Source organism: Xiphias gladius, chromosome 11, assembly GCF_016859285.1.
Source record: "Xiphias gladius isolate SHS-SW01 ecotype Sanya breed wild chromosome 11, ASM1685928v1, whole genome shotgun sequence".
Taxonomy (NCBI): domain Eukaryota; kingdom Metazoa; phylum Chordata; class Actinopteri; order Istiophoriformes; family Xiphiidae; genus Xiphias; species Xiphias gladius.
In genome coordinates, this window is record NC_053410.1 from 11,729,339 (window position 1) to 11,742,151 (window position 12,813).

A 12,813-nucleotide genomic window follows, 5' to 3' on the forward strand; every position below is an offset into this window, starting at 1 on the left:
TCAAGACTCACAAGTCCAAAAATAGATTTATTTGTGTGTGTTTCAAATATATTGATCAAATGTCAGTAAATTCAATCATGTAAAACATAATCTGGGAACATTTATCTTTCCAACACACAAAGAAAATATATCAATTTCAGTGCGTTCTTATACAAAAATATACAACCCAATCAGTCATTTCTAAGTGATCATGCGTCCCTGTCTTTCAACCATATGAACGATGTGATTTATTTCAAGTGTATCAACCAATCCCCACCCTGCCACCACACTGACACACACCCACATACCCCTCACCCAGACACACAAACACACACACACACACACACACCCATGTTGCACAAATGGCCCTTACTCTGACCGGGACTGTCTCAGCTTTTGATAATTGTGCATTGCTTTATAAATTTAATAATGTAAAATGTTTTTTAATTTGTGTGGGATGAATGGATAACTGCCAGGGGACTTAAAGGCTGAAGGCCGGCTTGACTTAGGTGGATTATATGAATATATTGTAGTCTTTTACCTTGATACAACATTTAACTTACATAGTCCTCAATACAATATAATCCTCAAAAGACAGCAAATACAATAAAAAGTACACCAGATGCTCGAGTCACATAAGCAGTGGAAAAGGATGCAAAGAGCAATTAAAATATCAGCAATTGCTAGTTATCGCTTAAAAATAGATAGTCTATTAAACAAAGCTGCCCCCAGAAAAATGTTTTGAATGTGAGCCTCTAACTGAGCAAAGTAAACATTATACACCCACGTGACAAAAAAATGAAGTCTGTGTCACAAAAACACTGACCAGCAACTAAAACCATATCTCTACTGAAGTCGTTTCAAAGAGACTGATGCATTTTTGGCCGCTTTTATTTTCTCAAATCGTCTTCTGATGTTTCTACAGATGCAAACAATAAGGAGCATTTTTTTGACTACTTGCATTGCTAAAGTTGAACACCTAAAAAAAAGATGAGTAAAAGTGAAAACGAAATCTGACATGATCCAGTAGTATGTTAGCCCTTTAGCCACCGTTGGCCTGACGGCGATGCCGCTGACGACGACCAACCACTTTATTGCCTGCAGTGGATGAAAAAAAAACGTGCAGCGATGAGTTATATGTATGTTACACCGGATAGTTCTTATAGGGTTTGACAACATTTTGATTTTACCTGTATCCCTCTTCTGCACTCTGCTTGGACTTTGGACAGTGTATGACCCTGGTAGTCCTGGTAAACCTGGGTGTCCAGGATCACCTGTAAAGACACAAAAAACTCTCAGGCTGCTTGTTTCAGCCACTGCACTAAAACACTACTCTGGAAAACCAGTGCTCTTTAAATGTAAAATGTACCCTTGTCTCCTCTGGGTCCTGGGTACCCTCTTTCTCCCTTTGGTCCAGGCCTTCCTGGAGGGCCGGGGATGGTGCCATAGGCTGCGCAAAAGCAAAAGCGCAGATTAAGTCGTGGTGAAGCAATATTTTCCAGCTACACTTACATAAGTCTGGATCATTTTCCATTGCTGTAAGATTTAACCTGATACAGTATGTGGAAAATCATAACTCTGTATCCTCACTTCTGAAGAAGTCCATGAGGTCAGCTGTGACATTGCCGTAGGAACCGATGACGCGGCTGTAACCAGGTGGTCCAGGAGGGCCAGGTGGACCAGGGACGCCTTGAATCGCTCTCACATTCACCCTGGAAGGACCCTCAACCAGATACTCCTGCAGCAGGCCTTGGTCTGTGGGAGGGAGGTTAGAAAACAGTACTTTCATCATTGTTGGCCAGAGGTGGAAAAAGTATTCAGATCCTTTTCATAAGTCAGGGGTTTCAAAGTCTGACTTTGTTGGCCTGCCTTCTGTCAAAATCAATGCAACCGCACCCAAACCCCATAAATCCGCTTAGAAATCAGCAAAAAAGATGCTCTTTATACAGTAACTCCAGAACTTGTAAACTTGAAACTTGAAAAATGTAAACAAATATAGGCTAAAAAAATTGGCATCAAATTGTAGCCCGCAAGCTTAACTCACTGAATCCATAGCAACAGCCCCTAAAGCATTATGGGAACTGATGTTCCAAAAGGTAAAGCATATCTACCGAACAAAAGTAAAACAAATAAAACATAAATCCAAAAAAAATCCAAAATTATATCAACTTTTTTCATGTTGCACTGTAAATAATAATGAATATAATAAAGACAACTACAAGAAATCTGTACTTTTGGCAGCTGTAATTGACTCACTTTTGATGTAGTCTGTAACTTTCAAGGCAACGTTGGAGTAGTCCAGTGTCTCAGCAAGCTTGCTGACATCGACCTCTCTGCGCTCCGAGCTGTGGCGGGAGTCACCCTGAGAGTAGCTCTGGCTCTGCGTGTATCTTTGGATGTAACCCGGCTCTCCACGCTCTCCTTTCTGACCCATTGGTCCCGGAGGCCCTGGAGGTCCGGTGATAGCACGACGAATACTGTCACCTGAAAAATAAAGCTCACATGTGATATCTGGACTCATCTGTGCTGTTAGAAGCAGTTTTCTGAAGGCAAAAGGGGTCACATGTCTTGTCTGTGTGGGATGTTAGGAGCTTACTGGTCAGATACGCGTGAACTTCAGTGCGGATGCTCTCCCGAGGGAGGTTTCCACTGTAGGAAACAGATCCAGTGTTAGTGCCTGGTGGGCCCTGTGGTCCCTGTGGGCCCGGAGGACCAGGAGGGCCGGGCAGACCTCTGAACCCAGAACCTGAGAAAGATTAAATTCTAAGTTATTGTCATTGTAATTCGTACAAGTGCAGAGCAAGATGAGGAAATCTTGTGCAACTATGCTAACGGGGGTGGATGTCAGACTGTAAAAAATAAGGAGTGGACAAATAAACAACCATCAAAATGACCAGAGACTCTAAATAACACCTCTCTAACTAAATGTTAAGATACACAGGCTTTAATGCAGGGCTGTCGTATTGCATCACATTAAGGAGGAACTTTAACACCCCCTGAAAATCTATTATTCGCTGACATCCGGTGGTTTAACCTTCTCACCTCGCAGGGAGGTAGAAGTGTACTCAAGGGTGGGTCAGTACACTGTGACATCACTGTTTGGGGTGGGATTAGGAGAAATTGCCTCTTAATGTACTTACATGAGGAATTACGCTTGAAGCCATTTCTGTAGAGTCTACCAGATTATATTTGTTCTCGAATAATATAGATGTTTTTAGAAGAATTGGAAATTAAATTTATGAATAGATGTGTTAAGTTCAAATGTGGATGGAATTTGAAATTAATTTGGGTTATTCGTAAATGTTAAGAGATGAAAGTGATTTGAAAGTTGAAAGATTAGTCTGAATAGCGAGGTTGAGAGAATGCAAAATTTTTGCCTACATTTAGAAATGGATATTCAACCTTTTCACCCATTGATGGTTAAGATGAAAGAGAGTGTACATGGCAAAGAATATTGTGACATTATATTCTGTATTTATAGTCACTGATATTTCTCTTGCAATTTGTATCAGCTAATAGAAAAGATATTTTGTGAACATTATTTTTGACAAGAAGGATGATTTTAATGTTTTGTACATATGATATGGTGATTAATCGGTCACATGATGGATCAATTAATTGTATATAAGGAAACAGTCAACAGTCCGCTGCACTACATGTCTCTAAAAGTTTTATTTTCCTCCGGTTGGTGACATAATGTGAACTAAGTACAAATGCATGCAAACACACTGCCTTTGCTTTAAGTTTACAAGAAATTTAAATTTGTTTCACTATATATGTATAAATGTTTAATCCTATTTTCAGTCTGAATATTCTCTCAGGGAAGCAGTTGTAATATTTAACATTACCTTCACATTAACTTGCTATATATGTTGTTGTATAATGAGTACAATCAGTGATTTCTTGTGTACTATCAGTGTTAGACATAATTTTTTGGCAAATCGGTCAAATCTGGTACAGTAAATAACTTTTGAATTCAGATCGATTGTTGGCATACCTCTGTTTATACCCAGTACATTATGTTCATCCTGTTTGTCAGACTCACCCTGCAGGTAACGCTGAATGTCCTCGAAGCTGTAGCTACGACCCCCCGCCCCATACACAGTGGCAGTGGAGACTCCTGGAGGCCCCTGAGGGCCAGGAGGGCCAGGTAGCCCTGGGACACCTGCAGGACCAGGAGGACCATGTTGTAAGGCTGACCTAATCCATGAGCGGAAGTCTGAATCTGGGTAAGTGGATGAGAGTACAATGAAGATGGTGAGTGAGTGAGTGGGTTTGTACATTTTCATTATTCTCAAAGAGCAATGATGGAGAACGTGGATTAGCTTTGTTTCATTAACAAGCAAAACAACGAATTGAGCAGATTTAAATCCAGTTCATTCTCTATACAGTTTATCTTCACTCCACAGGCAAAACAAAGTCAGTGTCTGTCAAAGGGCAAAGCTGATAAAATTATCTTACTTCTCGTCAGTGCAGAATAGTCAATTGTAGCTGTACTGACACCAGAGCCTCCTGCACCAGGAGGCCCAGGAGGACCAGGTAGCCCAGGGGGACCTCTAGCAATCCCTCTCTCTGAAAATTACAATAAATGCAGCTTGACTGTTTGATTCAGCCCAGGCACCAGTTCCAGGGTTATTGATTTCTGTAAGTGCAAGCTGTTCTTACCATCCATGATGTTGAAGACATATCTGGCTATCTCATCTACACTGTAACTGTTTAAAACCTCTCCTGTTGTCCGTCCTTGTACTGAGGGTCCTTGTGGTCCTAGCGGTCCTGCTGCTCCCTCGTTAAATTGTCTGATATCTACAACTAGTAAAATCACAGCGGAGACATAGGTTAGCCCCGTGCATCCTCTGAAAAAGCAAGTCCTCAAGCGTTTTTGTGTTCACGGTCAAATGAGATGATGCTGAAGAGTTTACAGCCTCCTGTAATACGAGGATAAGATGTCAGATGTATTGGATACCATTTGGCTCAGCATGAATATCAATTGTACTTACCTTGACTTCGTCTAATAACTTCGTCCATATATGTTGAAGGGAGATCAAAATTAAATGGACCTGGAGGACCATGTGAGCCTGACCCTGAAATTGCACAACACAGTTAAATGTGGCTCCAATCTAATAATTAAGCCCCATAACGTACATACACCTCACACGTTCATTTAGTTAAAAAAAATTCTGGGGAAAAGCACAGGCTTACTTTCCATGTATTCAATGACATGAGCAACAATGTCTTGTATAGAGCCTGAGAAGGTTCCAGGGATTCCTGGAGGCCCAGGTGGACCAGGAAGTCCAGGGATACCAGCTTGTCTGCTTCTACCTGCAAGGAGCAAATTAAACATGTTAATACTCTTCTCTGTCGGCCTGACAGCCTGTGACCTTATGACCTTGATTCAGAAAAACTCTTACTTAGATAGTCAATGATGTACTGGCGCATCTCACTAGAAGAACTGAAGGAGCCTGGCTGGCCTGGAGGGCCAGGAGGACCTGGGGGACCAGGAGGGCCTGAAGTGACTGAGATGGATCCTGAGGAAAACATTGATAGTAAAGACCCTGAAGAGGACATGTGGTGTAAAACTTTAAAGCCACTGTGAGCTACTATAAAGCGTAGTTAGGGCAATACTTATAGTTTTCTCTACCTCTTGAAGAACCAGGAATACCAGGAGCTCCAGTGTCCCCTTGGAAATAATGAAAAAAATAACCAAAACTTTATCAGACAGATACATTATTTATTCTGAAATACAGAAAAACACTGACAGCATTCACAGATTTCAGTGTGATGTTAGGTTTACCTTTGATTCCTGGTGGTCCTGGACGTCCAGGAGGCCCTGCTGGACCTGGTGGTCCAGGGATCGTGTGTCCTCCAGCATAAGTCGACACTGTAAGGAAGAAATATATATACAGTGGCAGTATATCACACTGTACATTAAGTCTGAACCACACAAGTCCTCAGCACTTGAGGCTATTACGAGCGTGGCTCTTTAATATAAATTTTATTTGATGATTTATCATTTGTGCATCTTTGAAAAAGGGCCGACCTCTCTCAGAGCTTCCCGGTCTTCCTGGGGGGCCGGGAACACCTGGCTGTCCTGATTCACCTGAGACACAAATGAGCAGTCACAGATATTGATGCTGGAAAGGTTTGTTCACAGGGAGGCTCACAACTTTTTCCTTCGTTATAGAACAGTCACAAAAGTTAGTACAACAAATACAGAGTGAAAAAGCAAATGGCTTAAATATGATACACAAAAAAGAAACAAAGAAAATCACCTTGGTAGCCCCTTGGGCCAGGAGAACCTAAAACAAAGATGGAGATGTCCTGATAAAGTGCTAATAGAACTACAGGAGTGGAGGTCATTTTAAATGAGGCAAAGGAGGTCAGACCACTTTACAAAATCTGATCACCTGTTGATCCTTTAGGCCCAGGAGGCCCAGGTGGTCCTGGTGGTCCACTGTAAAATGTTCCTATAGGAAGAGCAGTGTTGAATCAGTAGTGTCCCTATGTTCTGTAAAGTTCTCTGTTACTGTTGCTTCAATGTGTAACCCATATTACTACAGAGTACAAGTTTAGATTTGGATCATACCAGAGCTGGATACAAAGCCTGAGTCTCCTTTATCTCCTTTAGGTCCTGGTATTCCGTAACCTAAAAAGCAAAATGATGATCAAAGTTTAATTTGAAGAATCGATGCGCTTCACAAAATACCAACCAAACTGTATGATACACTCGCCTCTGCATCCATATTTGAAACAGTATATCTGATGAGCTGAAATACTTGCCTGGCTGACCTCGAGGCCCAGGTGGTCCTGGAGGTCCTTGTCTTGAATCTCCTAATGAAAACATTTCCGAAACAGTCAGTGACACAATTTGAAGTATACTACAAGAAAACAGTGCAGGAGCAGAAGACGGTCATTCTTAGACAGTGTCAGATGAATCCTACAAAATCAATAGAGCATATTGTGTCTTATTGACCTGGACGTCCAGGAGGTCCAGGTGGACCCGGTGGGCCAGGTTGGCCAGATAGTTGTGAGGCTCCACCAGCACCAAACTGACCTAAAGCGTAAACAAAATGACATAATTTGCAGTAACGAACAGTACTCTGGTGTGTAGAAACAAACCAACCGGGGTAAAAGTTCAGTAAATTACATTTCTTTTTTTCCACTTGTAAAAACTTGCAACGTGAACCTTTGCTGAACAGCACCCACCGTGGCCACGAGTGACAATTTCTGGATACTATGGTAAATGCTAACATGCAGGGTCACGGTAGCACGAGCAGGGAAGTTAAAGTAATATCTATTTAAAGTTTGCTAGCCTTAGCTAACATTAGCCACCATAAGCTACTAGGACTAGTTTGACAGAGATATTTTAGATTGGTCAGTAGCATTAGGTCTGTCTTAATTATTGTTCTTTTTTTAATTTAATGCCAGTTAGACAGTTAAAAAAAATAAAAATAAAGACTGACTTATTTTAAGCCTAAAAGTTTGGCACCCTACCCTTGGCTACCCTCTACTAACCAGTGGCACCAAATGATAAAAAAGAGGAAAACATGGAGCATAATTGCTGATTTAATAAAAATATTGTGCAGCAAGTAAAGAAAATGGAAATTGAAGGTAGGACATTGTCAGTCATTTTTGTTTGTCCAAGGCAACAATTATTAGCCCGACTGATGAGTTAACAGAAGTACTGAGCTCTGACACATTAATAAGAGTATCAGCATCTCAGCTCTGCTAAATGTCTGCACGGCACTGAGATTTTATGCCACCAACGTTGGCCGTATTGATACATTATTTGCTGAATTTTCCCGCCAAAATATCCTTGTAACTATTGAATTCTCCCACAAGGCAAATATTGAACAGAGCCAGCGACATTTTTAGGTTTGAAAAAAATCCTAATTCACCCAGGTTTCATGGGAAATTATTCCTAGTTTAGATGCTCAAGAATTAGACAGCTTTGTAAAAACACATGGGTTTAGAAATCTATCTGTAGTCTGACTGTTAGTGTGATCTAAGACACTGGCTGTAGCATCAACGCTGAACTGATTTTATTGGATGGAAATTCAACTTAGATAATGCTACACGACAGATGCAGCAGGTTATTTCTCACCTCTAAACACTGTATATCTAAACCATCCCAAAAAAAAAAAAAGTACTCACTCTCAGCTCTGGTTGAACTTATACTTTCAGTCATTCTCACTGATATTCCTGGTTGTCCCTGGTCTCCCTTAAATCCCCTGTCACCTTTAGGACCTATGAGGACAAACAAAATGCAGCATCTATTAGACTCTGAGGGCTGCATATCTAATCCATAAAGCTTCCTCAGGGAGAAAAAAAGTGGAGGATGACCTACCAGGCTGGCCAGGCAGACCAGCAGGGCCAATGGGACCTGAAGACGGAAATCAAGACCACAAATAGAGTTAACAAAGAGTTAAAACAATTAAAAAAAAACATATACATAAGTAGGTATTTTGACTAATGCTATGGCCCTATCATTAAGAGCAAAGATGCAAGAATGCCAAGGACATCATCTGGCTACTTTCTGGGTTGTCAAGGGTCAGACCTGATAATCCAGGAGGTCCCGCAGGGCCAGGAGGACCAGCAGGCCCAGGTGGTCCTGGGATGCCAACAGAAGTGGAGCCAGCTGGAAAATAAAAGCAATGGTCAGATATCCTCAGACTATAGTCTGATCAATAATGTGTCACAGTCTGAGTTTTTTCGTGCTCTGTTACCTGCATTGATGATTCTTCCTGGTTCACCAGTTTCACCTAGAAACAGACAGACACATCCCAGATACAGAGTTTTATAATTAAGAGCACAGTAACACTGTATTTTAGAAAGCTGCCGGAGGCCCTCAGGGCTGAAACTGAAGTTGACAGTAGCTGTACCTTTGGTGCCAGGTTGTCCTGGATTCCCTGGTATCCCTAAAAGCAATACAAAAGTACATTATTAGTGTTAAGAGCATTAAAAGGTAAGAATTCAAAGCAAGCTGTTGGTGAGAACTGTTACACCACTGAATTAAAACTACAACGTTTATTGTATTAATAGTAGAGCCGTACCTGGTGGTCCTGGAAGCCCAGGTGCTCCTGTAGGGTGGATTGTGAGGTGGGGGGGTATTATGAATATATCTCATCATATAATCCACTGATGATAATGTTAATATAACTAAAGATCATGTTTCATTAGAGCGATTTTACATTCACTATACCTGGAAGTCCACCATCCCCAGGAGGCCCAGAAGGACCTCTGAGTCCAGGGGGCCCAGCAGGTCCTTGGTCACCTGAGGGCCAAAAATAAAATGAAATAAAAATATAATTTATGTTGATAATTTTTTTCCCTGAAAATGTGTGTGAAAGCTTAGCCTTGTTTTTAGCCTGACCCTCATGAATTCTTGAGTTGTGTAACCTCCAGCATTACATCCTGGTGCATTTAAAATAATATTAAAATCGGTGTGTAGTACTTATATAATGACTTATTTACCTCTAGATCCTTTTGCACCATCATGTCCAGACAGTCCTGATGACAAAAAAAGAGAAAAAAATATATCATATTGAGTGGTGGTGGTGGTGGCGGTGGCGGCGGTGGCGGTGGTGTTGGTAGGGGTGGGGGTAAAAGAGGCTTCATGAGCAGACCCCTCTCTGCTGTCCCCTTGTGGAGGATCCCATTATTGCCACATTGCCACACAAATCAGTTCTAATGATTTCAATAACATTAAGTTTCAAAAAAGGAAAGGAAGAAGAAAAGATAAGTGAGCGATAAAGTTAGTTCAACTATCTTTAGGTCTAAATTGCTGAAATAACTAATATTTAAAGTATATAATTAAGATTCTAAAAATAATTATTATTTTTTAAAAAAAAAAAGAAGAAGACATACTCAGAATGATTATGTTTAAAGCGCTTTTTCCATTTTCTTGGCTGGGTGAAATTTTTTTTATGATCACACATGCCTCCTTAATTCATCGAAGTCAAGTCACATTAAAGTAACAGTTCAACACTATGAGCAGTTTCCAGGCAACAAGCACAGATGCCAGGAAATCCGAGACACAACCCCCGGAAAATGACAATTGATCACAATCATATTCCCCAAAACGTTGAACAATTGTTATAGTTGAGAAGCACGATACCATAATCTGGGAGTCTGAGAATCAACTAAGTATCTGAGGATGGAGTTCCTGTGACTCACCCATTGAACCTTTGGATCCTTTCTCTCCAGCTGGCCCAGGCAGACCTGGTAAACCGGGATCACCTGAGGAGTGGAACAGCTGGATTAAAAAAAACTCATATAGATTGTATGATTTATGTAACATGCCAAGTTGAGTTCTACAAATATAGTTCAATTCACAAAACTGTGCCGACCTTGCAGACCTCTGAGACCTTTGTCACCAGGTTCACCTAAAATAAACAATTAATTACATTATGGTTAGAAAATAAAAAAAACTGACCACACAAGTCCTATAAAAATCTGCTGTTATTACAACGAATAAAATATATTAAATCAACTGTGCGTTTCACTGTTTGGCAAGTGAACAATGTCCATGTAACCCACCTTTAGGCCCAGGTGGCCCTGACCCTCCACGGAAACCCTGAGAACCTGGTTGACCTATAACAAGACAGTTCATGTGAAATGCCAGGGATTACGTCAAGGCACTGCTAACAGTGTCTTATAGTTGGTGCTGGTAAATTCAATGCTATTCAAATCAGGAATCAGTGTAATGGTTCACATGAATGGTAACAGGGAGAAACTGACCTGGTGGCCCAGAAAGCCCAGGAACACCTGGTGCACCTGGAGAAGAGATGAATTATGAGTAGAAGAAAAACCACTGTATAACAAGAACATTATAATGGCCTTTGGACACCATAATAATCATACTAAAAATACATAGCATTAATGAGGAACTAACGCTGGAATTAAGAATTAACAGACAGTAGTCTAAAACTGGCTATTCAGTGATGTACAAATGTTTTTTCGGTAACGTTTTATTTTACACATTACTAATTATTTTTAAGAATTTTTGTTAGTCTCTCAAGGAAACTTCAATGGATATTAACATGAACTGTGTTTTATTTTTTTTCTTAAAAACTCAAGTATAACGAGCGGTTACTTGTAACTGTTAAAACTAACACTTCCTCCATTTCCCTTATAATTAGTACCGATCTGTGTAGGCCTTTCTTGGAAGCATCCTTGTAATTTACAAGATATTGGTACGTACCACCTCATTTTTAGGAGACTGTGAGCAAGGTTTCCAGGAAATTGGCTTTAATGATAAATGGTAAATGGACTGCACGTAAATAGCGCTTTTCTAGTCTTATCGACCACTCAAAGCGCTTTACACTAATGCCACATTCACCCATTCACACACACATTTGTACAGTGCCCTTTTCTTTACATACTGCGTTTTCTACACACACACACACACACACACACACACACACACACACACGCTCACACACCGATGATACATCGGGGGCAATTTGGGATTCAGTATCTTGCCCAAGGACACGCCGGTTAACGGTCAGTATGGAAAATATTGGACCTGTAAAATAAAGCATTACCTTTTTTTCTTTCCTTCTTTTTTTAAATGCTTCATTGATGTGAATTGAAAACTTAATTGATTATATCCATACTGTCTTAGTAATCCCTAGTTAATCATATTTTAACTGTTATAGGTGCTATAGTGAAAACTCACTTAAAAAAAATATTAAAAATTGTAATATAGTGGAACAAGATAAATATAAATAAATAAAATCAAAATTAAATTTAAAGGTAACACCCTGTTTAGTATTTATACACAGTATATAAACATTTAATAAATGGTTTATAACACATTATAATGTATCTTAAGCAGATATAGGGACATTTGTAACTGTTTATCGATGTATAATGTTTATCAGTTTTCCTGTGAAGACATATTTTATATTATTTATTATTTATATTATTGTCATTTATTATCTGTTTATACACCAGTCTCCACTTATGGGTACCCACAGGAATAGATGTAATTGTTGACAAATACATTAATAAATACTTATTTCTGCTTACGGCTACATTAAAGTGTGTTATAAAACATTTATTAAATGCATATATACTGCTCATAAATACTAAATGGAGGACTTAAAGTAAAGTGTTACCATTTTTTTTAAGAAGGAAAATAAATAAATATGTAAAGATGTGCTCAAAATACAGTGAAGGCCAATAAGCATTTGCATTATTCCATCAGGGAAGACAGGAGAGATACCGTACATGTGCACTTATACAAAAGTTGAACTATTGTTAAAGTCACAATTAAACAAGACTTTCTGAGTGTCTTTGTGTCCTAATCTGATGGTTAGATTGGCTATTTAAACAGTATATAAGAGCAGGACGTAAGGATGGGAAGAATAACTGTAAAGTTCAGGAAAACAGTTTTATTTTTGAGGAAGGATGGGTCATAGAACATATTTTTGCAAAGCTTTGGTATGACTGAAGAGGCGAATTAATGCTGTTGGTGTGCTCCTAATTAAGTAATTGTCAGAGAAGACTTCACATTGAACACTCCCCGCGTGCGTTCAAAAGTCAGAGATGTGTTGTTTTCCGAAAAGTAGAAGCCGCAGGAATTCAATCTAAAAATGGAACCTATTTTATTTTTCATCATTTGGGGCGTTTGATTCTTGAATACCATTCGTGTCTATCTCAAGATGGAGATCTTGTTTGGTTTTCTTTGAACAATATGGATAGGCATGAGGCTACATATGCAACTGACTCTATGCTGCCACCTGGTGCCGTTTGTAGTACAGATGCTCCTTTTTAGACAGATGCTTTTGTTTGTCATTTATTTAAGCATGTAAACAAAAGGGACAAGGACTT

General features: G+C 39.7%; 1 protein-coding gene across 1 annotated transcript in view; it reads right to left on the reverse strand.

Annotated features, from left to right (window-relative positions):
• Positions 1-14: 14 nt before the first annotated feature.
• LOC120796192 (collagen alpha-1(XVII) chain-like) overlaps positions 15-12,813 on the reverse strand; it is a 29,139-nt gene continuing 16,340 nt past the window's right edge. Inside the window, exons 24-55 of the mRNA XM_040138678.1 lie at positions 10,717-10,752; positions 10,516-10,569; positions 10,326-10,361; positions 10,153-10,215; positions 9,451-9,486; positions 9,179-9,250; positions 9,030-9,056; positions 8,859-8,894; positions 8,703-8,738; positions 8,534-8,614; positions 8,324-8,359; positions 8,131-8,223; positions 6,950-7,030; positions 6,757-6,807; positions 6,563-6,622; positions 6,384-6,443; positions 6,249-6,275; positions 6,017-6,076; positions 5,771-5,857; positions 5,618-5,656; positions 5,388-5,504; positions 5,179-5,298; positions 4,977-5,060; positions 4,645-4,788; positions 4,441-4,551; positions 4,025-4,204; positions 2,576-2,725; positions 2,236-2,463; positions 1,570-1,734; positions 1,349-1,429; positions 1,170-1,253; positions 15-1,077 (exon numbers count right to left, since the gene is read on the reverse strand). Of these exons, the coding sequence (XP_039994612.1) occupies positions 1,022-1,077; positions 1,170-1,253; positions 1,349-1,429; positions 1,570-1,734; positions 2,236-2,463; positions 2,576-2,725; positions 4,025-4,204; positions 4,441-4,551; positions 4,645-4,788; positions 4,977-5,060; positions 5,179-5,298; positions 5,388-5,504; positions 5,618-5,656; positions 5,771-5,857; positions 6,017-6,076; positions 6,249-6,275; positions 6,384-6,443; positions 6,563-6,622; positions 6,757-6,807; positions 6,950-7,030; positions 8,131-8,223; positions 8,324-8,359; positions 8,534-8,614; positions 8,703-8,738; positions 8,859-8,894; positions 9,030-9,056; positions 9,179-9,250; positions 9,451-9,486; positions 10,153-10,215; positions 10,326-10,361; positions 10,516-10,569; positions 10,717-10,752 (2,591 nt within the window). The 3' untranslated portion in view covers positions 15-1,021. The remainder of the gene's footprint in view (positions 1,078-1,169; positions 1,254-1,348; positions 1,430-1,569; positions 1,735-2,235; positions 2,464-2,575; positions 2,726-4,024; positions 4,205-4,440; positions 4,552-4,644; positions 4,789-4,976; positions 5,061-5,178; positions 5,299-5,387; positions 5,505-5,617; positions 5,657-5,770; positions 5,858-6,016; positions 6,077-6,248; positions 6,276-6,383; positions 6,444-6,562; positions 6,623-6,756; positions 6,808-6,949; positions 7,031-8,130; positions 8,224-8,323; positions 8,360-8,533; positions 8,615-8,702; positions 8,739-8,858; positions 8,895-9,029; positions 9,057-9,178; positions 9,251-9,450; positions 9,487-10,152; positions 10,216-10,325; positions 10,362-10,515; positions 10,570-10,716; positions 10,753-12,813) is intronic.